The sequence below is a fragment of the Poecilia reticulata genome, chromosome 13 (assembly GCF_904066995.2).
Source record: "Poecilia reticulata chromosome 13, P_reticulata-male-v2, whole genome shotgun sequence".
NCBI classification, from domain to species: Eukaryota; Metazoa; Chordata; class Actinopteri; order Cyprinodontiformes; family Poeciliidae; genus Poecilia; species Poecilia reticulata.
In genome coordinates this window covers 16,781,570-16,809,320 of record NC_088842.1, presented here as the reverse complement: position 1 = coordinate 16,809,320, position 27,751 = coordinate 16,781,570, and the positions used below count along the sequence as shown (strand labels likewise).

The following is a 27,751-nucleotide window of genomic DNA, read 5'->3' as shown; positions in this document are numbered from 1 at the left end:
GGTAAATAATGACAATTTAATGCAAAGTTGGCACTTTTAATGGACTTTCAATGCAACTTTTAGAGCAACTCTGTCTGTCATTACTGTCAAAACTGTCATTACTCTTCATGACAATAGTCATAGACATCCATAAAGACTCCTTCATGTTTATGACAGTGTCATGTCAGTCTTATGCACACCCTGTCAAATAAAGTGTTACCAAATTTATTTACGCATGTCCAAGACCTGCTGAGAATGATGTGTATGAAACTAAGAAAGGGTCTACTGATTTTTCTTATCATTTGCAATGAGGATTGAAATGAACACAATACTTAAACATCATTACTCACTCATCTTCATCTAACAGCTCATCATCGCTACACAAAGAATAAACCCGCTTCTGGTGGTGAATGGGTACTTGCAGGGACATGTCCTGTTGGAGGAAATGATTGATGGTCACAGTGCACGGCAGAAATCAAAAGGAGGGAAAGTTATAACATGTAATACATCCCCTTACCCTGTCTGTCACCTTCCTTTGTTGAACACTGGAGTTAAGCAGGTCTGTATCAATGTAGTCATTAGAACTATCATCAACTGGAACCAAGACTAGAAAAAGGCAAAGGATATGAAAAGAAATGGAGTTGCAAAAAAGTTTATGCTAAAAAAGAAGAAGTTTACAGATGCAAATAATTAGGTTTTTGGTCTCATTAAATAATCATTATTTTTTCATTTAATAACTCAAGTCAGAGGATATTTTTATCAAACCCACTCAGTACTTTCTTGGCAGCAACATCCATTACATGGTAAATGGTAAATGGACTGAACTTGTATAGCGCTTTATCCAATCATTTTTGACCACTCAAAGCGCTTTACACTAGAGTCACATTCACCCATTCGCACTCACAAACGCTCACACATTTATACACCGATACGCAGATCGGTAGGCAATTTGGGATTAAGTGACCTGCCCAAGGGCACATCAACATGCAGAACTACATTACATACATACTTTCAAATCTCTTTGATGTTACAGTAAATACCATTCTGGGAAAAGCAGAAATTCCTGCTGAACTTGACATTAACACACCTCATATGACCTCTAGTTACCTGCATTTACTCTGCTCTTAAATCCATTTAACATATGTTTATTTTGTTTCTGGATAAGAGCTAGAATAGTCTAAAAGTATTTGAGTGTGTGACAAGTTTGTCTCTCGTAGTTTCTTCCTTCACCAATAATTGTTTTTCAGATTTGGGATTTGAACTAAGTGTCAAATGTTAAGCACAATTGCACGCCATATGACATGAAGAATACAAATTTGTAGTCAAATCAACTGATTGAAACTGTGAAAAATGCTGAAAGTAGAAGATTATTTGCAAAAATGGCGTACATTTTGACTAAAAACAAATATTTTGTTTTCTATTTATATCTCAAACACATCAGAATAAATAAAATGAGTCACTTTGGTACCATTTTATCCTACATATGTACTATGTAGGACAGAACATGTGTATATTATACATATGTACTATGTATGCTATACATAGTACAAATATAATAGCAAAAAAGAACAATGATTGACCAGTATAAAAGCAACTGAACTCACTAACTGCAGGCTGCAGTCACCAACTAGTAAGCAGTTTTAATTATATATAGAATTACAATCACAGTAGAAAGGTTGGCCTACCAGCTCACACACAGGAAAAGTCCCACTTCTCTCTCTTTTGTCTTTAACTCAAACCAAAAATGTCCTCGTACTTCAACTCTTGTGTGTTTTTGCTAAGGCTGGCTAACATCGACTGTGAGGCAGTTTTTGTGTTCCTTTCGAGAAGCTACCAGAGTCCCACCTACTTTAAAGCTGCACCACAAAGAGCTGACTGACAAAACAGAAGAAGCAGCACAGCCAGGAGTGACAGCTCAAATTGTTCCTCATCTTGTTGTTTTGTTTATTGGCTATGGTAGCACTAAAAGTTGCAGTTGCAATCTACTCTTGGCAAGATATGCAGCATATCTGGTCCAACCCGTTTGTTAATATGACCCAGAATACCTAGAACCTAGAATAAAAATGGAGTTTGTATAATTTCGTACTTGAAACAAATAGATAAGATATTTTTCAGCTCAGTAGTAATTCTTGTATGAATGGGCAAGCTCTTCCTCCTGCCTCTCAAGCAATCAAATGTGATCAAATGCCTGAGGTAAAATACATTACAAATACAAAGAGTGGGCGCCAACTCCCTATTAACTGCTCATGCATAAAAGAAACATAAAACTCGTCCAAGATGGAACTAGCAGATAAGATTTTAAAAAATGATCAAGTTCTTTTGAACTATCCATTCTAATTCTGCCCTGGGAAATTGCCCGTAGATGAAAACAAAAAACAAAAAAACACTGAATACTATACTCTAGAGTAAGTGCTGCACGTTCATGAGTGGTGTTAACATTTTTGGAGAATTTTAAACTTACAAACGCTCGTTTTATTTGAAATGAAGTGCCAAATTTAAATTGTGCTCTGTAGTGAAAGAAAAGAGTTGCCACATGTTCCCTCAAAGATTCAAGCTCAATAAATTCTGTGGAGATGTGCATGCGTGCGTGCGTGCGTGCGTGCGTGCGTGCGTGCGTGCGTGCGTGCGTGCGTGCGTGCGTGCGTGCGGGCGGGCGGGCGCGCGGGCGCGCGTGCGTGCGTGCGTGCGTGCGTGGCTCAGGATGTTATGCACACATAACTGGATTTGACGTTATGCATGTCCTTGCAAGTCCTAATGATCAAAAGTGACAAACCATGCTAATTTGTTTCTTTTGTCATTGTTTGGGAGCCTGCTGCAGGCCGGGAGCGAAACAAGTTGTGGCTTTGCAGGTTAAACAGAAACAACCAGAGTGATGAACCTTAATGCATTCTGCTACTTCTACCTTTGCTCTCCTCACTACTCAGGTTAGTGCAGCCAGAACAATAGATCAAATGTTGTCTTTTATTTACCGCTGGTAGACCATACAGCTAATACTTCTCTCAATTTTTCAAATGAGAGAGCCGTTTTACACATCTGCAGTTGTCTTTCTGCACAAATTTTCCTACAGCAAAACAGAACAATATCTACAGGTACAGTGTATGAATAACCACTTGTATATTATAGGATGCATACTTCTTCTTTAGGCATAGTTTTATAGCTCCATGTAGATAAGATTGCAGATTTCTACAGTGATTATAAAAAGAGCATTCTATTTAAAAGCATAAGCATGTACGCAAGTCACATTAGCATAGAAAAGAGAACAATACTTGTGACATAAATGCTACTGGATTGTTTTTCTTTTTAACTTTGCAGGATGTAGTGAAGCACATCCTGCGGTTATACAAAGGGGAAAAAAGTACAGAGATGATTGGAAAAACTTTGAACTCATAGGACATACAAGAAATAACCAGCAAAGATGTTGGCTCCTGCTGAAAAGTTGCTTGGAACTGAAGTACTATAACTAAAGGGGAGTTTTTTTCCCTTTACATAAGTAATCTTGATGCCAATCCTGGGGTAACTGTAACCTATCACTAAAAGCGTGACAGCTCTCATCTGCTGGAAGGATTTATTTTTTTCTGCTGGTTTTACAGGCTGGTAATACTGTAAACACAGCAGAAACTTTAATGTCAAGTAAAAGACAAGAGAAAAAAGTAGTAAGTATTCTACATGCAATAGATAGAAGCTGCTACAGTAAAGTAGCACACAGTTAAACCAAAAAGTCTGCTCTGCAGTGCAAACCCAGATATTAACCAGACTACACTGCTATTTGGTTACATCATCAGTTAAACCATACAGATCTGGGTCATCAAAAAGGTCACTTTAGATTTAATTGGTTAACTGAGTTATTGTGTAACTGCTAGTTTTTTAAATATTCTAAACAACTTTTCTGTTTGTGCATTTCTATGACAAGAATTTGAATTGGTTTCATTTCAGTAAATTAACTGATGACTTTCAGAATGATGAAGGAAATGCGACTTTCATTTTGAGGCCGAATCAAAAATATTTTAGCCGATTGCTGCAGATCATAAATGTTACTAAAACTCACGAGGAGGCTTGGAGATCTTCCTCGCAGGCAGAGCGGGCTGTAGTTCAGTCTGCTCGGACGGTTTGCTGATTTCCTGTGCTTGTGGTGTCCTATTACGTAGTGGAACCTGTGGAGTGGGGTCTGTCTGAATCAGCTCCTCGGTTCCTTTCTTGGTCAGAGGTGGGCTGGGGGGTAAAGACGAACATGACAGGTCAGCAGAGCAATGGGGGGAAGAGGAGGAGTCCTCGGACCCCATTGAGGTGTCAGTTCGGGTAAATAATCCACGTAGAACAGCGAGTTTAAACATCCTCTGTTGAGCAGTTCTCCTTTTGTCACCTTCCTCCTCCCTGTGTTAAAACTGCAGAAATCGCTGCAAGTGAGACTTCATACTCAGTATAATTGCTGCATATCCATATACACACATATACATGACCAGAACTCAATCAAAAAAGTAAATCCCCAAAAAAGAAAAAAAAAAAGCTGAATTTTTCTACAGCTGCACACAAAGTGATCCAAGAGGAAAACGGAGGTTCCTTTGCTCCCTTGACTCTTTGGATTTCCTTTTCTGCTTCCTGGTTAATAAGCTGCAGGTCCCAACCTGCTCAAGCTGTGGGACACAGTCTTAGTCTAAATAAATCTTACCTGCTGCTCCACTAGTGACACATAAACACACACAGAATAGGTCCTGGGAATGTTTGCTGGTGCCAGATAAGAAAAACCAATCATTTCCAATAATATAATACTTTACACTTTTGTAGAGGACAATGTGCACAACTAATTTAATATTAAATAATCCTCAGCTGATCCACTTGGTTTGCTTCACTGTACTCGAAGACCTGCAGAATCAAGAAATCTCCTAAATATTACAGATCTAACAACATGAAGGTGGATGAAAGAACTCCAGCACAAACACGTCGTTACTCAATATTAAGGAATTCAAGAAGAGCAAATCGGTCAATCAGTCCGTCTGAAAAAGGTTAAAAAGCAATTTCTAAGGCTTTGGGACTCCAATGAACTGCAGTGAGAGCAATTATCCACAAATATAGAAAACGTGGAACAGAGGTGAACTTTCGCAGCAACGTCCAACCTACCAAGAGCAACCACATCTGGGTTCCAGGAGATAACATATCTCCCTTATTTCAACTAAGAGCAGTGTTTGTGATTCAACAATAGGACTTTTTGTAAAAATATTCTGTGGAAAGGTGAGTTAAAAACTGGAATAATTGTTAGATGTGTATTTTTAGAGCTGCCATGACCTGTAACAGACCGTTCATGTCCCAAGATTCTCCAAATAGAAGAATTCTGCAAACATTAGACCAAATGTCCTCCACAGCAATGTGAACTCTTTGCAAATACTTTATGTCAAGTGTTGCCAGCAAGAACGGCACAGCCAGGCATTACAGTGAGCTTATTATTCATAGCCTTGTCAGATCATATGTTTTTAGTTAAAGTTAAACAAAAAAAATGGCAGATTAAAGATAACCAATACATTCTCCATGATGCACATAAATGTACACTGGTATTTTGACGATTTACCTTTGGGCATAAGATTAGACGGCCTCCTTGCCATTGTGCTAACTTTTAGATCATACCACAGATTTGTTTTTATAGGATTTAAGGTTGGTATTCTTTCAGGACTACTATTGCAAAACATCCGATTAGAAGGAACTAAAGAATTACATAAAACCTAAATCTGTCAGAGATAATTCTGGACTTAACTTTAAGATTAAATTTAGTCTAAATTAACACCTACCTCTGAAAATATCAATGTAAAATATGGGTTAAATTATATTATATAAATATTATGTATTTTATATATTAATATTAATTAATATATTAATTAGTATTAATATATTAATTAATATTAATATATTAATATTATATATTATATAAATATGGCTTGGGTGGTATTTTATAACTGCTTAAAAGAACAGTATTATGTATTTTCCAGGCGCATTGTGTCACAATCAAGTAACAATGCTTCAGCTGCTATAAATTGCTATGTCAAGTATGACTTAAAATAAATTTGACTTCCACCTTGAAATTGGGTCTCTATCTAAAAACTCCTGCTCTTTCTGAAACTCCACCTTCAGGAAGTCATCACATCATCAATCCTCTATTAACCCCATAACAACATTTTTATCAGGGCTGCACTGGTAAAATAACATAATACCATGATGTAAAGCTCAAAAAAGTTAATTTATCACAATAAATCTCCATTAAGAACTTTTAAAACACAAACCTTGAAACACAACAACAACACCCTGAGTTTTTCATAAATACCTTCCACCACCATGTTGCAAATCCTTTTAAACAGAGGTTAGTTTAAGAGCACCTGAAAAGACAAGTTCCTAAAGAGCAAAACCATTAAAGACAGCATATTCTTTCAAAAGAGTCAACCTCACCTCTAAATGTTATTTTTCCGTACTTCAGATACATGTGGTTAGCTGAAGATCTTATTTCCAAATTGGTATGATGTCTTTTTTCTATTAACGTTGGTTTCGGTTTTCTGAAATCCTCCTGATAGAGATCCAGAGATGAAGACACTGGAGCCTCTGTTTCCGTCTTATAAAAAGAGAAGTTACCTACTAGACTGAACTGATGCTCAGAACAAAAAGTCTACTTTTCACAACATTATGTACAGTCATCGCTTAAAACAACAAGCACATGACTACAAGTGTGGCATCTTCAGCTAGACTCACTGTAGTGTGAACCACACCAAGGGACAGCTTACTTCTTTCACTTTGGCGAACTAGTTTACAGTAGGTGATAAAAGCCAACCAAGTGGTTTTTGCACTGAAGCCCATAGAATACGCAAAGCAGTATAAATATCAAAACTATTTTTTTAAGGTTGGTCTGCAAAAAACCCCCAAAAAATTACAAAGTCCAAAATGTGACAAAATCTAAAATCCTGACCTTCATTAAGCAGATTTTTACTCCACTCCCTGGGACCAGCACACATTAATCTATCAGGACCAGATTTAAACAAAATCAATTTAGATACAATATCACTGCAACTCAATTTCTATACAGCAAAATATAGCGGTCATCTTCTCTTTCTTTCTTTCTTTCTTTCTTTCTTTCTTTCTTTCTCTTTAAGGCCTTAGATGAAAGCTGCCTAGTTAAACTCTGACTCTAGTGGTTGATTAATCCAACCCATGTGAAAATGTATATTTACTCATCATCCAACTTCCCCCTGCTAATGAAATCAGACAAGACACATCTAAAATTACTTCGAACCAGCCACGCAACATTAACAAAACTTCAAATAGTCATGAAACAGGACGTTAGGACTATTTATTTCATCAGAACATGAAATGTGTCATCTTAGTCTTAAGGTCCTATGTCAGACAACAGATATGATAAGATCATTTGGATAATGACCCCTCAAGTGTTGTCCAACACTTGCCTTCCTGGAGTGTATAAAGGAGGGTAGAAAATAGTAGGTGAAAATGTAAAAACAATTATTGGACAAAAATGTTAAAAGTGTAGTTCCAGCCATACTGACCACTCAAAATACTTTACACTAGAGCCACATTCATCCATTCACATTCACAATCATGCACAAATTCATTGATATGCAGCTTGGAAGGCAACTTGGGGCCGTGTGGCTCGATCATGGGGCACACTGCCATGCGGCAGCAGTAAAGTAGAGTCAAATCCACAACTTCCTGGTTGATAGAAAACCACTTTGCCCACAGAGCCACAGATGTAAAGGTCTTTACTCGTTTTATTTGTACAAATCATTATGCAATGTATTTAACTAGCTTAACATGTTACAGATTTAAATATTTTATTCTTGACATAATTTATATGAAACTTGCAGTTTAATTTACAACAATGGCCACGAGAATTTTGTTTCAGAAAGAAAATCAACTTACTTTTTAATTTTTTTTTAAGTTTTAACAGGGAGACTTGTACATTTATTTTTACCTCTCTGAAGACAATTAGTTAATGTCAAATAATTTTTTTATCATCACTTACTCCCTTCCTAAAAGAGAGTATGTACAGAAACTACCAAATGTTAATTCCACTAAAAAAATGAATATTTTCTACTCTTAGCCACACACAAAGACAAGCAAACTGTGTTTCACTGTTATTTTTGATTAATCCATTGACCAATCAGTAATTTGTGCAATTCGGTTAAAAACGTTCGTGGTTGCAACATGGTTCTGTTGCATTATCTCCATGTTGTTATCATCAGTAAGATCATTCACTACCAGCATTTACTGCCCTTCATTTATGCTCACAGATATTACATGGCGCTTTTTTTTTTTAATAAACATTGGTATTTACTTTGTGTAGCTGCAGGATTCACTCAAGTGTTTTCCAGCAGCCAACAGGCAGGATATACCCTAAAAAGAGCTCACCAGCTGATTTTCGAGGTCACCATAGACAAACGCATATTAATATCGAAAGGTGATAAAAAAAAAAATCACCTAACATTAACAAGTTGTTAACAAGTAAGTAACTTTTCCCTTGACATCACTGTCTCATTACTTTGTCCACAAACTTAATCAATGTCTGACCCTCTACAAAACAAAGCTGGATGCTCTATACAACAGAGAACAGAAGAAAATATAAACTGGCCATCAGTCAAGCCCAATCTGGAACTTCATGCAAGGTTTTGGCTGGTGAGCTTGATCATGAAAATGTTGTGAAATCAGCTTGCAGTTATGTGAGGAGGGTTATTTATAATATGACGGCAATGCGACTGTATTTGCCAAGACCACCACTGGTGACCAATGACAGCGTAAGGGACTAAAATCTGTAAAATCTAGGATGAGGAAACCAACAATAGGTCATGGATGAGTCTTTCAGCTGGATAATAACTCGATATACACTGCCCAGATAATGTATAATGTATTATGCATTTTCCAGCCACATAGTATCATTTTATAGCACAATCAAGTAACTATATCTAACTTCAGCTGTTATAAAAATGTCTGAGGTGAACAGATCCTTGTTGGAGTAAGTCTGTAGGCACCCTCAAACGGCTGCCAGAGGAGATTCAAGAATTCTTCAAACACACATAAAAGAATCAAAGCAACACTTCAGGTATCTTTCTGATTATAGAACAACATTCTAACATGATGTAAAGCTCAAAAAAGTATTTTTTACATAATAGCCCTTCTTTAAAGTCAGTTTTCAGATTTTAATCCTATAGAAGTGGAAAAGTGGGTCAGAATCTCCTCTGAGACGCATCAAAACCTGGTGGTAATAAGTTACAGAATATGTCTTCATGATTGACCTGGAAAAAAGTTTCTCTACCAAGTTCTTGAGTTATACAGTCAAATAACTTCATGTAAAAATATTTCTGCCTGTACAAAAATTAAACTGCCATAAAATGGCTGTTTTTTGTTTAAGTGAGCAAATTTGGAAAATCAAAAGGGGATCAAAAACTTATTTCCCCACTGTATAAGTTCCAAAGTTATAATAAGAATTGCACTCAGTCAGATGTTTGTCAGTCCACTATTGTGAAAGTTCCTCTTTTGTCCCTTCTCTTGCAGTATGTTAAAATCCAGCTTATAATAACTGTCAACTCTTCAATGTTCCCAAGTGATCAAATGTGCAGTTCTGTACCGACAGTCTTCTAATAAAAAAACAATTGGTGCTTCCCTTTAGGACGTCACAGGCTGCAGAATAGAATGTACAATTAAAATTCACCTAATTACAAAGCCTATTTAATCGCCACTAGAAAGATTTATCAGCTCCAGGACAGTAAACCACAAACAACCTGGCTCATATTATGATATGTATATGAACTGTATTTAGGTCAATGTAAAAAAAAAAGAAAAGAAAACGGGTTTATGCGGTATTCAATGGTGGCGATATAATTTTTACAGTGCCTTGCAAGGGTGTTAATGTTCACATTGTGCTTATTACAAATGAAGAGTGTTTTGAACAACTGCTAACCTGCCATAAAATTACGCTCAACTTCAACAGACAGGCAAGAAAGGAACTCATTAGTCGGAGTAGAAGGTGAGGTGTCCATGGTAAATGTGGAGGACCCACAAAAATCCCCAGGAGGGAGGAATCTGTTGACAGGACAACTACTGCTTGTGCAAATCTAGTTTGATGGAAAAGTAACACTCTGTTTAACAAGAGATTAAATTGTAACTTTCTGGTCTATATGGAAAGCCCTATGTGTGATGGGAAAACTAACACCCCGACTATACCGGTCCGAGTGCCAAACAAAGTGGAGAGCACATCATGTTGTAGAGATGCTTTTCCTTCAGCAAGGATATTGAACAAGGCAACTAAACATACAGCAATTCTGGAAGAAACCCTTTCAGAGATGTAAAGGGTCACGATTCAGCAGGACAACGAAACTTAGCATACAGTCGGGCCTACTGTGGAACAGTTTAGATCAAAACATATTCAGGTGTTAAGAGTTGCCAAAATCTAATTCAGAATCTGGAGTTCAGATTCTGAATTAGATTCTGAATTAGTGACTGATCTTGTGCTATTTTTAAAGAAGAAAAGGGAGATATTTAATTATCTTCATGAGTGCAGGTAGTTGAAACATAAAACAAAATATCTGCAGGTCAGACTTCAGTAAAAAGTAGTTCTACAAACTAGTGGCTCAGGGAAGCTGAAAAAAAAGGTGCACAAACTTTTTATATGGAAAGAAAATCATGTATAATTTCCCTTCCACTTTACAAGTGTGCACTACTTTGTGTTAAATACACTGAAATGTATGGCTGACATGTTCCAATAAGTGAAACAAGTAAGAAATTGAAAAACAAGTTTGCTATGCTGTTTCTACCCCAGAAGAAGCAATTCTTTTTAACCCCATAGCACTTCAGTAGAACGTCAAAAACACAACCCTGCCTTTCTAAATTACTCACCATACACATCAATTACTACTCAGCTTTTTTTTCTTAAATTAAACCACAGAACACCAGAAAAAAAACGGACAATGACGGGAAACAGGCCCCAGTTCCCTCTTTTTCTCAGAGGAAGAATGCTGAGTGGGGTTTGCTAGCATTGCTCTATATTTAACACAAACTGTTCTGAATAACGATGACTGTAGGCTGAAGAAACAATGACCGTTTCTTTTCTTCTCCCACGCTTAAGTTTAAGAGTGTTTTTATAGGCAGTTCAGAACAATTGCTCTGAAGCAGCGGCTGAAAAACTCAGACAATGGTTTTGGCAAACAAGGGGCGCGTTTTAAATTAGCAAGTGCACTTGCTGCAACCTTCGATGTTAAAAGCAAGCTAAATGTAGCACAGCGCCTCAGCAATGGGTGCATTTATAAATAGCATTCGTAATATTTCTCTCAAAAACGATGTACAAGATAAAACCTTTAAAGAATACATAAGCTACGGCGCACTTGTAGCAGCTCGACAGCAGACAACCAAAAATCTCAGGTTTAAATTTAATGTTTGTTTTCTGTTCTTTACAGATCTGCAGGTAAAACACCAACAATGCTGCTACTTCAGACTACATTTCCCACTGCCAAACAGAACCAAACAAGGGATCTGGTCCCCCCAGCTCCCCCCCAAAAAAACATGAAAACCTTCACACTCTTTTCAAGATAAAACTAACTTACGGACTGACACAACTCTAACTCTAAACACGTTTCTGTTGACCAAAAAAAAAGACGACAAAAAAAAAAACAGCCCCAACCTGAACGCACCACAGATCCAACACATGCAGAAACATGTTTTATATAAACATTACCTTCCACAACATGCTTGTGAGGAGTCCTCTTCCATGATGATACCATCTTAAACACAGACACATCAAAAAAGCAGGAGGAAATGACTTGGTGACGAGAAAATGGGAGGGGGCAGAAACCCACACTGACAAGGAAGAAAGAAATTACCATCAAGAGAGCGTGTGAATGTTTTCCGACAAGGGCTGCAATAAGTCAAGAGATACTCCCCAGCAGAAAAAAAAAAGAAACACTTTAGATTTGTCAATCTATATTTCTCACTCTCTCTTTCTCCCAGGGTTGCTGTGAGAGGGTGATGGGGAGGAGAAGAGTTTAAAAACTGCTGCTGGTTGTTCTGCATTGTGACTTCCTCACGCTTTCTAAAGCTAGTTTCCCTTCAAAACACAGATGTGCGTTAGTCATAATCGAAGCGACCCGCAAGCACACGAACAATGTTAAGTTCAGGTTTCCTTTACAGATGAAGTGACAGAAAAAAGGATTATCTTATCTGATGTGCCATCAACACAAAACATGCAAACAAAATGCTATAAAACTGACTTTAAAAAAAAACTGCTCTTCTGCTTTAAGAGCAAAATATGGATTTGTAAACACCGCTCAGTGTACACTAATTACATAAATGTCTAAAAACATAAGACAGAATTTTCTTTGTGAACTTTCATTGTTTATTCCCCCCAACACACACACACACAAACACAACTCTTTGGAAAAATAGGAGAAACATTGAATCAGAGAATGAACTGGGTGTACTTTCAACTAACACACCACGTTGGCGTGCTACAGTCAATCGGTAATAGGAAGTGCTTAATTTTACTTTCAGGAAGTATTATAAACTACACTGTAACATTTTCAAATATTCTGCACGGTCTGAAGCTGACAAAGGGTGCACTGTCTCCATTACACCAGTAGGTGGCAGCACAGCTCAAACAACATTAAATACCCACTCTTAATTACAGTATCTAACAGCAACAGCAACAAGTGATTACCATTCATTTTTTGGTTTATTTATTTTTGCATTGCATACATTTTACTGAGCAACCGGTCTGACTCCAAGAGCATCCTGGAAATACTGGAAACAACATGTAAAATTAGATAAGAAATTACTTTAAAATGAATAAGGTAGATGAAAAAAAGATTATATCAGGAATAAAAATGTAGGGGGGGGGTTTTGTTTGCTTTTTTTTAACATTTTCTCTTTTACGCTACACTCTGAAAGGCAGATGCAGGAAGTGATGGGGGGAAAAGGAAGGTGGTGCAGGGCTTTCAAAACAGGACAAAGGAATGTGCCAAATACTTTAAACTGATTTTACTTCAACTCAGATCCAGCTGTGTATTTAACACATGTAGTCATCCGCCTATTTTATTTCCTATTACTCCATCCATGAATTCTTCTTAATTAATCTAAACAGCTAGTAGACCCAAAATCATATATTTCTTCTATACCTCTATATCTTTTAAGATGTCATTTAGTACTAAAATCATGGTTTCTTACTACTTTCAAACCTCAATGTCCCTTACTTGTTGCACCTAGAAACATCTGCTTAATACCAACATGTAAATGGTAATGCTGCACTTCAGACTGAAATTAATGCTGTTATGAAAACCTCACCTGTGAGTTTTGGGAGACTGTAGAGGAACCCGCTGTGGGATTGGTGGTGGGCCTTTAAATCCTGCTTTTGGAGGCAGAGGAGGGACACTTTTGTCCTCAATGGCAGAGGAGGCTGAGGAGACGGGAGAAGCTTTCCTGGCTTCATCCTCACCGAAAGAATGGGTAGACGGCTGTATGGGTAATGAATTAGAACGGGGTGTGGACGACTGGATGCTGGGAGTTTGGATGGGCGCTTCTGTGGAAACAAAGGTGCTGGTGGGGGTGGATTTCTGGGATGAAGATCTGCACTTTACTTCTGGAGGTGGCACCACAACGATCCTGTCCAAACTCAAGGAGCCAGAGTGTTGAGCAGGGGATGAGACGAAGGGCTGTGGGGGGCAGTTAGGTGTGCTGCGTGGGGGAACAGGTGGCAAAGATGCATCAGGCAGTGCAGACACAATGGGTGTAGGGTGACAGTTCACTGAAGAATTAGAACGAAACTTAGTCCTCTCTTTTGGTACAGGCTTAGCCCTTTTTTCATCCGGTGCTCCACTCCTCTCTTCCTCCTTTCCTCCTACAGGAGCAGAGTGTCTTTGCACAGGAACAGGTTTCGGTTTTCCTTCTCCATTACTGTTGTCTTGTGTATTACACAAATGTCTCTCCTTGGGGACTGGTTTGTCTCTCTCCCTGGGTGTAGGTCTTGTTATCTCGCCATCCATTTTCCCTTCTTCTACTTTTTTTTGCAAGGGAACAGGCACAGGCTTCTCTTTCCTTTTAACTTCAGGACGACCGGTCTGCTCAGAACTCTCTGGCTTTACAACATTAGCATGTGCAACATAACTAGCGGTCATTTTGTTAAGGTTTGCCAGGATTCGTTTCTGGTGACCTGGCAGGTTGATGCCCATCCGGTCCAATTGATCTGGCGTGAGGTTCTGGCAGTCTTGCAACTTTGTCAGCCCGGCCTCCTGGAATGCCTCACCGTATTGCTCCAAACGAAGCATGCTCAGCCAGTCACTCACGTTAGCACTGGATTCGGTCAGAGACATGGCTTGTTAGTATGTGTTTGCAGCATGTGTGAGGGTCAACATGCCATATTGGTTTGCTTTCATGAGGAAAAGACTGATCGTAGCGATTCAGATCATGGCTCTGCAACCTGCGGAAGAAAGAAAACATCAACATGTCAATTTCAACCAACCACATTATGCAGCTTCAGGGTTTTTTATTTTGCTTAAACCATTACTATCTACATCAATGAACATGGTGAAAGCATGTGGATGTATCAAAGGCAAATTCATCTCTGGACATAGTTTGCAGATGCCTGACACATTTATTTGCATGCAAGTATAAACACTCTGGGAATGTCCAGCCATCATATATTTTAGAAAGAAGTGTAAGATTCGATTCTATTTCCCAGAGATGTGTTTTGGCATGATATGCAAGAATCTACCTCAGAAAGTTAAAGCTTGAGAACAGAAGGGTCATCAACCTTGATCATATCATCAAATCAATTACAAAGTGACCTCAGATTGTGACAAATACATGACTGTTTAAATCAGTTGCTATTTTTTTCTTTGGATACGTTTCTTGCTATCGTATGGCCATAATAAATTAATTTTTTTCTCAGGAATAAATTTACAAAACTGTCAGGGGTTTTTGCTTTGTTCCCCTAAAATTCAGGTGCTACTAGAGGAAATGTTAAGTGATGCTCCATTCAACCATGTCCTTTCGGCAAACCTGAATCACGTTTTTAACCAAATGATGGCAATGGCGTTTCCTGAAACTTTGCATTGGTAAACAAACTTTGTTGCCAACTTGATGACACGATGTTGAATCCAGAACGTAAATTTATGATGGATAATGAAGATTGTAAAAGCTGCCATCAGAGGTCATTATATTTAAAATCAAGTGCAAACAGTCTTGTGAAAGATTATTATGATAAACTGTCATAGTATAAGTCTCACTTTCGTGAAAGAGGAAGTTGTGTTGAAGCCTCGACGGGGGCTGTCATTTTTATCAGCACGTCTTCAGCTGAGGAAGGCACACTGTAACGCCTACATTCCTTTCCTGTGATACAAATAAGGTTGTCAGATTAAACTGGTCTGCCCACATGCATGTATAAACTGTCGTCAAAATTTGTGATCTTACCAAGTATGACCCCTGACAAGCCAACATGTACTCGGTATGCTGGCATTGTCACTACAGAGCACTATGTGAGGAAGTGTGAATGACACAAGAACTGGTATACAAATAATGTTCTCACTGACTTGGTAACTTCTCCTTATACGTCTCTATAACTCACACTTGGCTGATTCTCAGCATCCACAGGCCCTTTTCTTTTGTACTCTTCTGCATTTTATGTCTCCCTTTCTCTCCGGTTGGGATTTTATTCACCTTGCCAGGCACTGAGTCCTGGAATATCAATGATGTGCATAATATCAAAGTGTGACCTTGATTAACAAGGCTGATGTGGCAGCCCATTAAACACATTCATATTTAATATAAATATGGCAATACAAAGAAGCCAAAATTTTCAAGTCAATAAACAAACACCTGATGCATTTAGTGTCTTATCTGAAAGCCACACACACTGAAACAAGGGGAAACTGCTGGTTTCTTCACACATAACCACAGACACCGTTTCCCCTCCGTGCACACAGGGCTCTTAACTGAATACAAGTATAAAAGACAGCTGGATGGTTTTGGTGATTTCACACATGTTCACAAAGATACTCAACAATGAAATAGGGCTTTTCCAACAAAGTGATTCCAATCCTTAACCAGGGCTGGTGCTAGAGCCTGAGAGCTAAGTTGCAGCAATATCGTTGAGTCATTAAAGTTTTACCGAGATAATGTTGGGTCCTCCCGGTTTTATTCTTTATTTTTGTGAAGGATTATAGCACATTAAGACACATTAACTGCAGAAAAATATTATTTACCCCAGTTTTCCAGCGAAAAGATGATCTGACATCCCCACCTTCATTTATTATGGTGGTAATAGTTATTGGGACAACAGTGGTAGATAGGTTCGATTCCCGCTCCAACCGCCTCTGTTCAAGACACAATATGGCAGCCTCAATGCTGTCCAGTAGCTTGCCATCATCAGTATGTGAATGGAAATGACTAATTTCATGTAAAGCGCCTTTGAGTGTCCTAGTAAAAGCGTTATGTAGGTTTGATGTCATTTCATAACAATAAAATAATTTCTTGTAAGTATAGCAGTGAGTGGCAGACTGACCCTCTTAGGTGTCACTTATGACTTGAGAGAAAAAAACAACAGCTGTAAGACACAGCATAGAAGTCTGATTGTGTTATGCTGATGTTAATCCAACATTTGACTACCTGTTGAAGCATAGTGTTTATACGTTTTATTATTTTAGACATGAAGTTTCAAACATGGATCTCACAATGCTTTCATTGGTTGCTGTTCCGTGTAGGCCCCCCTCTCACTTCTGACGAAAGCGGTCACTTATACTGGTCCTGCAACAAACTGGTGCCACATTAGCACCAGTTTTCAGGGTCTGAGGTAGAGCTCACATCACTTAAGCACTAGATCCAATTTGGTGGAAAAGAACCCGAATTTCACCACCTTTCCAACAGCACAGTGAAATGGAGGGTATGAAATGGAATGAAATAAAGTAATTACAATTTTTAAGTGATCTAGTTCTACGTTTTTCACATCTCAAACTGAACATTTCACTAAATTCAAACCGTTTTCTTTCGAAAAATTATTTCACAAGAAATAATTTGTCTCTTCAGTTTTGCAAGCGAGGTTTTTCTTTTGCAATATTGCAAGCAACATTTAACTTGATTGTCATCTCAGCCTCGTGTGATAATGCACCTGCTGCTGCCTGCCGCTGAATGGCAGTGCTGAGAGGGACGCCTGGGCAGCTGCGGCATTTCATGTGTTTTATAGATGTATTAAGTTTTTTTCAGTAAGAATGCATCAGAACCAGTCACAAATGCATTTGTGCCATCCATGATGTTCCCACACTCTTTACAGTATGTGCAGTGCATTAGTGTCGGCTGTACTGCATCTTAGCCAGCAAAATGGGTCAAACTACTGCCTTCATTGGGCCAAGTGCAGGTACATGGACGTTTAGAGTGAGCATGTGTGAGTTTTAATTGCACGCACCACAAATAATTGTTTGTACACATTGATATTTGCGCTCAGATTAGTTTCACTGTGCACTCAAACTGGTGGCACAACTAAAGCGACATAAATATCTGCAGTGCAATACACAGGGAAGCTCAGTTTTTGAGCAAAACTTTGGGATCTCACTCAGAAAAGTGTGGCTGTTTTCCCCCACGAATGCGTTGCACATAACCTAACTTAGTTTACTATAACTTGAAAGGCAAATAAGTTAGTTTACGATGGAAACGCTTATACTTGCGAGTTGGCAAGTCACTCACAATAGCGTGAGTATATCTGTAAAAGCACTGAACTAGAATAAAAATTGTCATCCAGATAATGCAAAGAGCTCAGAATTTCTGCCATTCTTGTTTCTAACAGGTCCTGGGTGTGAATTGATTCTAAAAACAGAAACTATGTGAGGACTGGAATAGCTGGCAATGAAGAAAATAAACATGAGTGAAACCCAGGATTATCCAGTGTCAGAAATAAACATTTGTCAATGTGTGATGGTGTTTAAATTAACCCTTTCATGCATAGTGGTCACTACAGTGGACAGCTATCTAAAAGCCATTTTCTTGCACTTCTTGTGGATTTTTATGTTATAAATGCACACAGACCACTGAAGTGGACACTATTGCATCATAAAATACACTATCAACTACTGGCCATCAGCTGCAAATGCAAGAAATTATTTTTGTTAAATCCAATATGGCCGACAGACAAAAAAGCATGCCGACCGACCCGGTCCCTCCTTCTACTGTAGACGACTCTTCCAGGTAAAAAAAAATATTGTGACATCAGATAACCCCTAAAGAACAATACTACTGATGTATTTTTATAACAACTTTGTATTTGGAGAAAATTACAACTGATCACCTAAAAAAAAAATACTTCTTTTTACAATTTTTTTTCCTACCTTTTTTTTATGCCTTAAAAAAACCAAAGAAAAATTGGGAAAAAAATCCTGACACAAAGGATCATACTTCATGCATTAAAGGGTTAATACATGTCCTCTCCCGTCTAATGTTTTCTCTACTAAAGCAGAGACCACAGTGTACAGGGACTGCGTCTCTTGCTGTCAGCTCTCTGATAAAACACAGTTCCTATTTTTTGAATTGAGGAACTTCAAAACTGTTCATGCAATCAATTACAGTATGATTGGTCTTCAGCAGACATTGGTGAGTTACTCACAATCACCCAAGCATGCAAAGTCTAAAAGTAACATTTTAGCACGAACGCAATTTTATTAAGCGGATTTTAACATCTTTGACCAGGAATTAGATATATTTTACACAAGCAGTTTGTCTAAGTTCTTAATCAGCCTACAGTTTTGTTCTTATTGTGTGGGTGTTGACTGTGAACCGCAATGAGAAGTGTTAGGAACTTTTCTACTGGGTGAGAAAAACTAAAAAAAAATGTCAAATGCCTAGGCCTCTGCCCTTCTTACTAAATGTCTGAACGTTTGCAGCCAGGCAATGTTTTTTTTCTTTTTTAGATACTAAGCAAAAAGTCGAGACAAGAAGCACGTACCTCAAGTCTTTAGAAGATTAAAGAAAATAACGCAAAATATGTAATCTCCTTCAAGAATGCAAGATTTAAAACATGAGCATGTAAAGTATTCAGTTTGTTATTACCGAGGCTTTAAAATTAAGCTTGGCTACATTTGTTGCCCGAAAGATTTGGGTGGCTTGATTCAGGCTGCCACTGACATTCTGAGCCGTCATTCAAACTCTGAAATATTTACTTGCTGCAGACTTCCTGCATTATTTTGATTCTAAATATGCCCACTGTCACCGTAGGTTAATTAGGTCATGTCGATGTTGAGGCATCGCATTCATCTCTTCCCACTTTCAGTTTATATCTCACAAACCATTTCATACTCTTGCATGTCACCAGTGCATGACTGTTTTAATATGTGTAGCAAGATATTTGTATGAATAGTTGAGATGCATGTGAATTAAAAAGATCAAATCCTGCACAAATTTTAATGTAATTGTAAATTATTTAATAAAGATTTGCTATTGCCTCTTCTGCCCAGCCACTGCTCATCATAATCCCTATTTAGGTCAACCAACTGTTATAAAATATGACAGATTTGGAACGCTGGTCAAATAAAAAATAACTAAGCGACTTCCTAGTCAATGTGATTTATTGAAGCATATAAACACCACTATAAAATTGTTTTAAATCTTCAGTTGTTAAACCAAGTACAAAACAGCCCCAAGGCAATCAGAAACTCAGAGATCTTTGACAGGAATCACATAAGGCTTTTTTTTTGTTTTATACGAAAAGTTTAAAAAAAAAGAAAAGTCATCATAGTATGTTGCCATTTGATCAGACGACTCAATATTTCAGTCAAAAACCAATTTAATATGTGTACTGACTAAAAGGGTCAATGAGTAGCACTTAAGCTAAATAAACCATTTTAAAACTTATATTTGAAAATAAGACAAAGGATGAGGCGAGCAAATATTTTGTATGCTGTTTAACCAATCAACAATACACACTTCAAGCTCAACATTAATACATCATTACTGCTGTTTTGCAAGCCGGAGGGAGTCAGAGTACAGTATGAACTCTTGATATTCTACCTTGATTTTCTTAACTTCCCAAAAGGAAGAAATTTGGGTTTGCTACAGATTGCTTAAATATGTTCGGCATGTTAAAGTAGCTGTTGAACTTTTAACCAAACCAAACTGACTTCCATTTCTTAATCTCTTACTCAGTATTTTAAAACTTCCCCTTTTTTTTGTTTGCATTTTTCGACTCTTCCCCACCTCTGTACGTCTCCCCCTCCCTCCGACACAGAGCTGGCAATAAACAGACTCTCTGTACTGCCCTCACAATGGACGGTTCTGTTGCCTGGGATAGAGGACGAGACTGACAAGAAGGAAGGAGTCATGGTGGGGGTCCGCTGTTCGACTAGGCTCACGCTCTAAAACAAGCGCTACCCTAATCATACTATGTGAGAGACAGGATTCCTATTAAATTGTGGTTCATGTCTCATATCCTTTTTAAAATTCTCAGAAAGAAACACAACTGTGATGCTCTGTCTTCTGTTTCTCCATTTCAGTTAGCTTATTAGTGTAACCAGTTCAGATACTATTTGCATTGGTGTTTTTTTATTTTTTTACATTCCAGTGACAAGGGAAAGAAGAGCACACCTTGTGAATAAACCTGATCTTCATAACGAAACGTTTTACTTTCTTAAACTTTTGACATTTCTCCTGCCTCCTTGTTATGTGTCTTTTAAGGCAGGTGTCTGAGAGTGTCAGTGTGGTTTCACCCAGCCACAATAACCCTTGACCTTGTTTCATTTTAACACACCACTGGAACTTTGTCTTTATAATTTCTTACGCCATTCAACCCTACATATTTTCATAAGACTGTGAAAGGCAGATTTAGGCTATACATTTTATTGCTTTCAGTGGTTCCACTTGTATTTACATCACTTGGTTTAAATATATAATGCTCAAAAAAATAAAGGGAACACTTCAGTGTTCACTTAAATGTTAAAGTGTTCCCTTTATTTTTTTGAGCAGTGTACTATATAGAGCAGCGGTACTAATAAAAGAGCTGTTGGCCACTACAGAAGCTAAGATGTTAAGATTTCTGGGTTTACCCAAAACCTTTGACTAATACTGAACTTGCTCTTTATAAAACCTATGCAAAAAAAATAATGTGTCTTATTATATTTACTTATACTTTATGTTCATACTAGGAGTATTTTTATCTTCAGACAATCAGTGACATATTTCTAGAAACAAACATAACATACAAAAAAAACTTCATGATCGTCAGCACAATAAAAGCATAGAAAATAATAAATAGGTTCTACATCACACAAAATTAAGTCAATTGCAGAAACGTCAGAACATTACTTCACATTTGAAAGCTAAAACATACACTGACTGGCAATAGTATTCATGACCTTTGACATTTTCCACATTAAAACCTGAAGCATCGGTGAATCAGGGGGACTACGTGACAGAGCAACACAAAGTAGTGAATAACGTGGTTATCTTTTTTTTTTTACAAATCTAAAAAATGTAGTATGTAATGGCCTCTGCCATAGACTAGACACGTCTTGGTAGGTTTTCACAAGCTTCTTCCATGTTCAAGTGATAAATTGAAAAGTGCTGCTCTAAGAGATGGTGGGATATTTTGATGAACCATGTGGATTCACTCCACATGAATCCACATGGTTCATTAGGTGACTTCGGATGGTAGTTCTATACCAAGGCTTGTTTTTAGGCACGGGTAAATAGAGTTAAATAGAAAAACACACAACACTTAATTTAAAATATTTTACATTTTAAAACAATGCGTCGTTTTTATTGTAGCAAATAAAATCCAAATGAAACACAGGAAAAAATTGCTGTTGTAACGTGACAAAATGTACAGAAGATGCAGATGCACGAAAACTTTGCAAGCAAAGGTAAAACAAAGGTTTTACTCAGTCAGACAGCTTCATCTGATCTTATTTGCATTTGATTTACTTTTAGTTTAAAAAGTTTTTCCTTTGTAAAACTCTTTGGTTATCCAACATCACAAATTGATTCAAAATCAGGTGAATATTAGAAATTAACTTTAGCTCCAAGTTCCTTTACACGATGAGCTAACTCCTAAAATAAACTGAACTTATCAGGAATTGCTGTTACTTCTCTTTCTGTATCTTAACGACTTACAGCACAGGAAGTAAAGGGAATGCTATAACAGAGACAAGAAGCAGAGTTTATATAGGTCTCCTGCTTTGTTTATCTTTCCTTTGTGCCTCTCATCACAATAACTGTTAGTCTGAATCTTAGAAGATATTCTGATCAGCCTTCTACCATTTAATCTCGGAGAATACTCAGAAACACGCTACGACATCCTTTTACGGGTTTCTGATAAAAAGCGAAAGGATGCAAAACCTTATCAGCCCATCTAACTACCGTTCGTCATTCGTAGATGATTAAAGTGTGAACATCAAAACCCAACTTCCCTAGAGGCAGCTACAGGAAAAGGTCTGGCAGCTGAGGATCATTAACGTTTAATAGCTCAACACAGCTTGTTTAAATAATTACCTCAGTGTTAGCACTATGCATAATTGCCACTTTTACAGCTAAATCTATAAGCATTTGGCTGGTTTGTTGTAAAAACCGGTGCAAAAAATCCTCCTTTTCTAAAATTAAGTTCTGGGAAAGTCTAATACTACTGCATCAAAAAGTAACGTGCAGCTTTTTTTATTATTATTATTTATCAAATTATCAGATTAATAGTGCAAAACAGTAAAAAATTGAAACAGGTGGATCTTTAACTAAACGTTTGACCGCCTTGAATGTGGAGATGACTCCCAGATCATAACTTTAACCTTAACAAACTAAGCAACTTCTAACATTGTGCAACAGTAGCGATGACATAAACAGGAAATTAAAAAGTGGCTTAAGATAAAAGATTGATGCCCTCTAGTAGAAGTCTTCGACATGCATTGTGGGTTTAAAATGCGAGCAACATACTGGCTGAAGTGAAACTGTTTGTGCAAATCAGGATTGCACAGTATTAAGAAAACATGTAACTGCAACACTACTTGTTGAACTAAACCCACATTTTCCTCATTCTTCCTTTTCTCTTGTGTCATTCTGATACACCATATAGTCTAAAGCACAGCAGTCATTCTGTTCCCATCAATGCTGAGCTGCAGTAGTAATTTCCTGTACACACAGTTGGAATACAGATAGAAATGTAAAAATGCATCCCTCTGAAATGTGCATTAATTGATATGATTTACAGTCATTTGTTGACAAAAACATAATAAGATTAAATCAAATTTGATAAAAAACTGAAATAGCAAGCGTAATTAAACAGAGTAAAAAAAACTATGTACTTTGACTTGTACTAAAAGTCAAAAGGACAACTTTTGACTTCTTTCTCGGAAGTCAAAAGTCTCACTTCCTTGAAGGAAGAAGTTGTCTTGGAAAATCAAAGACAAGCTGGCGATGAGAGTGATGAGGTTAAAAAGGACTGCAGGACAGAGTTCAGGGAACCAGGAGAGAATTAAAATGTATCAACTGCTTTTTGCTATCAAAGTACACCAAGGTTATTATTAAGTTACAGTTTCAAAACTACTTGAATCTTCTATTCCTGCGGTTCAAATCCTTTTCATTGATGCCAGAGAAAGTGCCTGATTGACTGGAGCTTTGCTCACCCCGCCCTACCTCTCTTCTTCCTGGCCTACAAGAAAGTCAGCTGTTTAGAAAGCAACACGGAAAAGACAAAAGTTTAAAGCTGCAAATGGTTTGTCTGTTTAGCAGCTGAATGTAAGCTTTAATTATCTTGTAGCTCCATATTTTGCCTTTTATAACTGCTCAAAATTGAGAATTTCTTTTAAATAAAATAGGTTTTCTCTCACTTTGACTTTAATTTCAACCCACTGCTTGTGACTAAAACATTAGTTATTCCTTGATTTTCAAACTATCCTTAGCTGAAATAAATGGATTGATAGTGATGAGCTGTTTGTAGCCAAGACAACTGCTAATGGCATTTATTCTCACATCTATTAGGATGCTGAATAATATCCACCTTATATATTTCTTTTTTATAAAAACAAACGGGCTTTATTGCATTTATTTTATGTTTTTTTTTTATAAGACTTTTCATTATCAACCATCACCGTTTGGCTTGACGATACATGTTAGAGGTAACTGTTGTGAATTAATTGCTCATTGACACTAATAAAGCTGAAGTGTCATGAGTATATAAATAGCGGACTCCTGTTTTAAACTGATCGACCATCAACACACAAATCTCAGCCACAACAAATACCACAGCGGCACAAAACAATCACAAAGCCAACGTTTCACTTGTGCATCCTGGTGTTTTCCAACCTCTACTCTGCATCTCTCCATAGTTGTTGCTCCATGAACACGTTGGTAGTTCTGTTTGTTGCAGGTGACTTTGCACAGCCACTTTGCAGATTCCTGACTGGGAGCAATTCTGGTTCTACTGCAAATAACCGGTTGGGCAGTTTGGGGCAATCACTATGTGGTTGCTAGTATATTTTAGTTAGTGGTAAACTTGTTACGTCATGTTTACAGAGTCTTGACTGGCTAGAAATTCTTTGCATAGTTCAGCTCCTTCATCACGCCGAGTTCCAGTAATCAGCCTTTCCCACAACTTGCCATTTGACTTCACGTTTCTACCAAGATGCTGTCCACAAGAAGAGCTGCTACAGAGTACAGGCACACACAAAGGACGTGACTCATGTACCCATCAACAGAGACACTGCTGCTTTCAGCCCACTTTCAATTAGGAGTGAATAGTGACTCAGTCCTGCCAGTACAGCGACGCATCTGAACAATATCCTCTAGTGAACAACCTTGTGCGCGAACAAATGCACTTGTCCGTCTCTTTTCAGGATGCCAGAAGATGTTTCTAACTCAACCCGACAGTCCAGCACCACAGACCTGTCAGCTGTTCACAAGAATAAATCCATTCTCAGTCTGACACTGTTTGGTTTTGTGTGATGAGTGGGTACATGCAATTTACATAGAACAATCTACATTTAGCAGGTATTTTCAAATAGTTGAATTGGATAGGGTGATCTATTTCTCTGAAACAATAATCAGCTTTCCTTTCACCTCTCCCCTCATTATGACGTGATTCAGAAGGAAGTAATCTTGTGAGACAGATGATGGCAGAAGGAAAAATAGATTAAAAGGAAGAAAGATAAGGACATAATTTAAAGAGTTAACAAGAAGTCGAGTCTTGAGCTCAACTCAACATATAATGGAGGAGGAAGCCATACAAAGAGTTCATGTCCTAATACACCATAAACTGCAGCACTGCTTGATGGGGCTCTCAGGTTTGCACCTGTATAAAACGTGTGATAGCCTTCCTTATCAACAGTTCTCAGTTACCGCAAATAAAAAAAGTCAGAGGGGTGATAATTCTGTTAGGTAGTTAACATTACAAGTCTGTCATAAAACGATTCACTAGTTCATGTTTATTTTTATCTCAAGTGCAATAAACTTAAAAACTCACCATGCCTGGTTCTGTTTTTTTAAGCAGCAGAATCATGTCGGATTCTGCTACACAGAAAGTAGTGTTATTAATACGGAGTGAGAAAAGACTTTCTTCACTTCCTGTATGTCAGCCACTGTTTTTTACATGTTGTCCTGCTGCAGCCACAAGCTTTTCCATTTTAGAGTTTTTCGAGACACACAAAAGTGGCACATGTGGTGAAAAAGCAGAATAAAAGACAAGGAAAAGAGATGCACAGATTTGTAAAGATTGTTTTTAGAGTAAAAACCTTTAAAATTGAGGGCTACATTTGCATTAAGTCTCTGTAACTCAATACTTTATAGAATCACGTTTTGCTGTGATTACAGCTGCTCTTTTTGGGTTCCTACCAGCTTTGCACATCTACACTGACATTTCTATACATCTTTTTTTAACAAAATAGTTCCAGGTAGCTTGATGGAGAGTATACTGCAACTTCAAAGTCTTGGCCTAGATTGCTAATTGAATTTAGGCCTAGACTTTGACTGGGCCATTCTATCAAGTGCGTGCTTTGACCTACAACAGTGGTTTTCGACTCTGGTCTGGAAGACCTGCTGTTCTACATGTTTAGGTCTTTTCTACAGTCACAAAGCTGACTTAAACAAATAGGTGATTAACAGGCACTTGACAGCACATTGAGGAAACAACGGATTTTGTGCAGCATAAATTTTTTTTTGCCACAGAAACCATTTTGCACGTCTGCTGTGACTGCCACATGACATGTGGTAAACAGCAAAAGGGATTTTTATTCACTTTCTTCTTCTTGCCACATTAAGATTTGAATTTGTCCACTTTTCTGTTGACAAATTTTCCAACTTGAGCTGTACATCCACAGTCATTATGGGTCTTGTTGCCAGTTGCCCGTTGTGCCGATTGAGATGGACAGACATGTCTTGTCAAGTTTTTCCATCATCAGATGATATACCTGACCTGTGCGGTGTATTCTTTGGTCTTTATCTTCTAAAAAAATAGCTGAGGTTTTTACAGAACAGCTACATTTATACAGAAGTTAAACTACAACCAGGCCTATAATATATAATTTGACATCTAAAAACAATTGGTGGCAGTAGAGTTTATGTTGAGGTGCCAGAAAAACAGCGCCTGAATATGAATGCGCATCATATTTTTAAGATTTTTTTTTGCAAATAACAAAAGTTTTGAAAACCATTTATCGTTTTTTTCAATTTCACAATTACGCACTACGTGTTGGTATGTCACACAAAATCCACTTAAGTTTGTGGTTAATGTAAAAAAAAAACTGACGATAAGATATAAATATTTTTATATAAGCATGACAGATTTGCTTTTTAAATATTCAACTGAGCTAGTATGTCATGCAAAAATGTTTTATGCTATATTGAGCCTCTTGAACTACAACAAGTAGTCCACATATCTGAAAGAAACAGGATATAAAACAGCAGTTTCCACCGATCTAAAAATCATAACTGATAAACTCAGACAGTTTCTCTCTTGATAAAGGCTAATTTATATAAACTGGGGTTGCATGTCGTGCATGCTGGTCTAGCTTAAAAACAAAAAGCAGAAATGAGCTGATGGAGAGATCTTCAGAAGCATGCACTGTGGTTAGGGGCGATGGGGCTGCACTCTTGATTCAGAACTGTAGATGAAAGCCTGGAAATAACAATCCATCTGCTTACACAAAACTCGTGAATCATTTTTGCGTAATCCTCCAGAACCTCTAACAGTAACAGCCACAACGACCATGCAATCAGATTAGGAATAATGAATTCCTCTGGGGGTAAACAGTCCAGTCACACAGGCAGAGACATAATAGAGAGAAACTTGTTGCATCCAACAGCTAGACGTGCCTCACAAGTCACCATGAAGTCAATAAAAGCTGATTATGGTTTCCTCTTCTTCGTTCATAAGGAGACATCAAAAAGCAGAACTGTACTCGGCGGATAAAATGATTTGTGACTTTTCTGCCAAACTAACCCAGCGTAAAGTCTACACATAACAGTTCAAAACACCGGTCAGTGGCACAGAGTAACCTAGACAACCCGTTTATTTTTAACAGGAAACTACTCCTCTGTTAACTGGACTCTGGAAGGGTTTGTTTGTTTTTTTATCTAAAAACTTTTTATATGACCAAAACAAAAAAATAGACGCATGAAATGGTTTTATCAACTTACCTTTTTAAGCATTAACAGGTGTTCCACTCGGCGAATTTATTCTGTTCTTTTGTCCCCGAAATGGGCTCAGAGGCCACGACTGCAGTCCCAAACAGCTCCTAACATTTTTCTCACAGCGGAGCAGCAACTCAGGCGACAACTCACGGTCTTCTGACGG

General features: G+C 37.7%; 1 protein-coding gene across 9 annotated transcripts in view; it reads right to left on the bottom strand.

Annotated features, from left to right (window-relative positions):
* arap1 (ArfGAP with RhoGAP domain, ankyrin repeat and PH domain 1) overlaps nucleotides 1-27,751 on the bottom strand; it is a 66,293-nt gene extending 38,542 nt beyond the window's left edge. For 6 of the 9 annotated variants that reach the window (XM_017308316.2, XM_008425459.3, XM_008425460.3 and 3 more), the window contains exons 1-5: nucleotides 27,595-27,751; nucleotides 13,291-14,422; nucleotides 4,025-4,188; nucleotides 497-585; nucleotides 330-412 (exon numbers count right to left, since the gene is read on the bottom strand). In XM_017308316.2, coding sequence (XP_017163805.2) covers nucleotides 330-412; nucleotides 497-585; nucleotides 4,025-4,188; nucleotides 13,291-14,315 — 1,361 coding nt within the window. In that variant the 5' untranslated portion in view covers nucleotides 14,316-14,422; nucleotides 27,595-27,751. Of the gene's footprint in view, nucleotides 1-329; nucleotides 413-496; nucleotides 586-1,664; nucleotides 1,774-4,024; nucleotides 4,189-11,689; nucleotides 11,906-13,290; nucleotides 14,423-15,230; nucleotides 15,334-27,594 lie in introns of those variants that run through there. The other 3 variants (XM_008425458.3, XM_008425464.3, XM_008425466.3) reach the window with 3 other exon arrangements.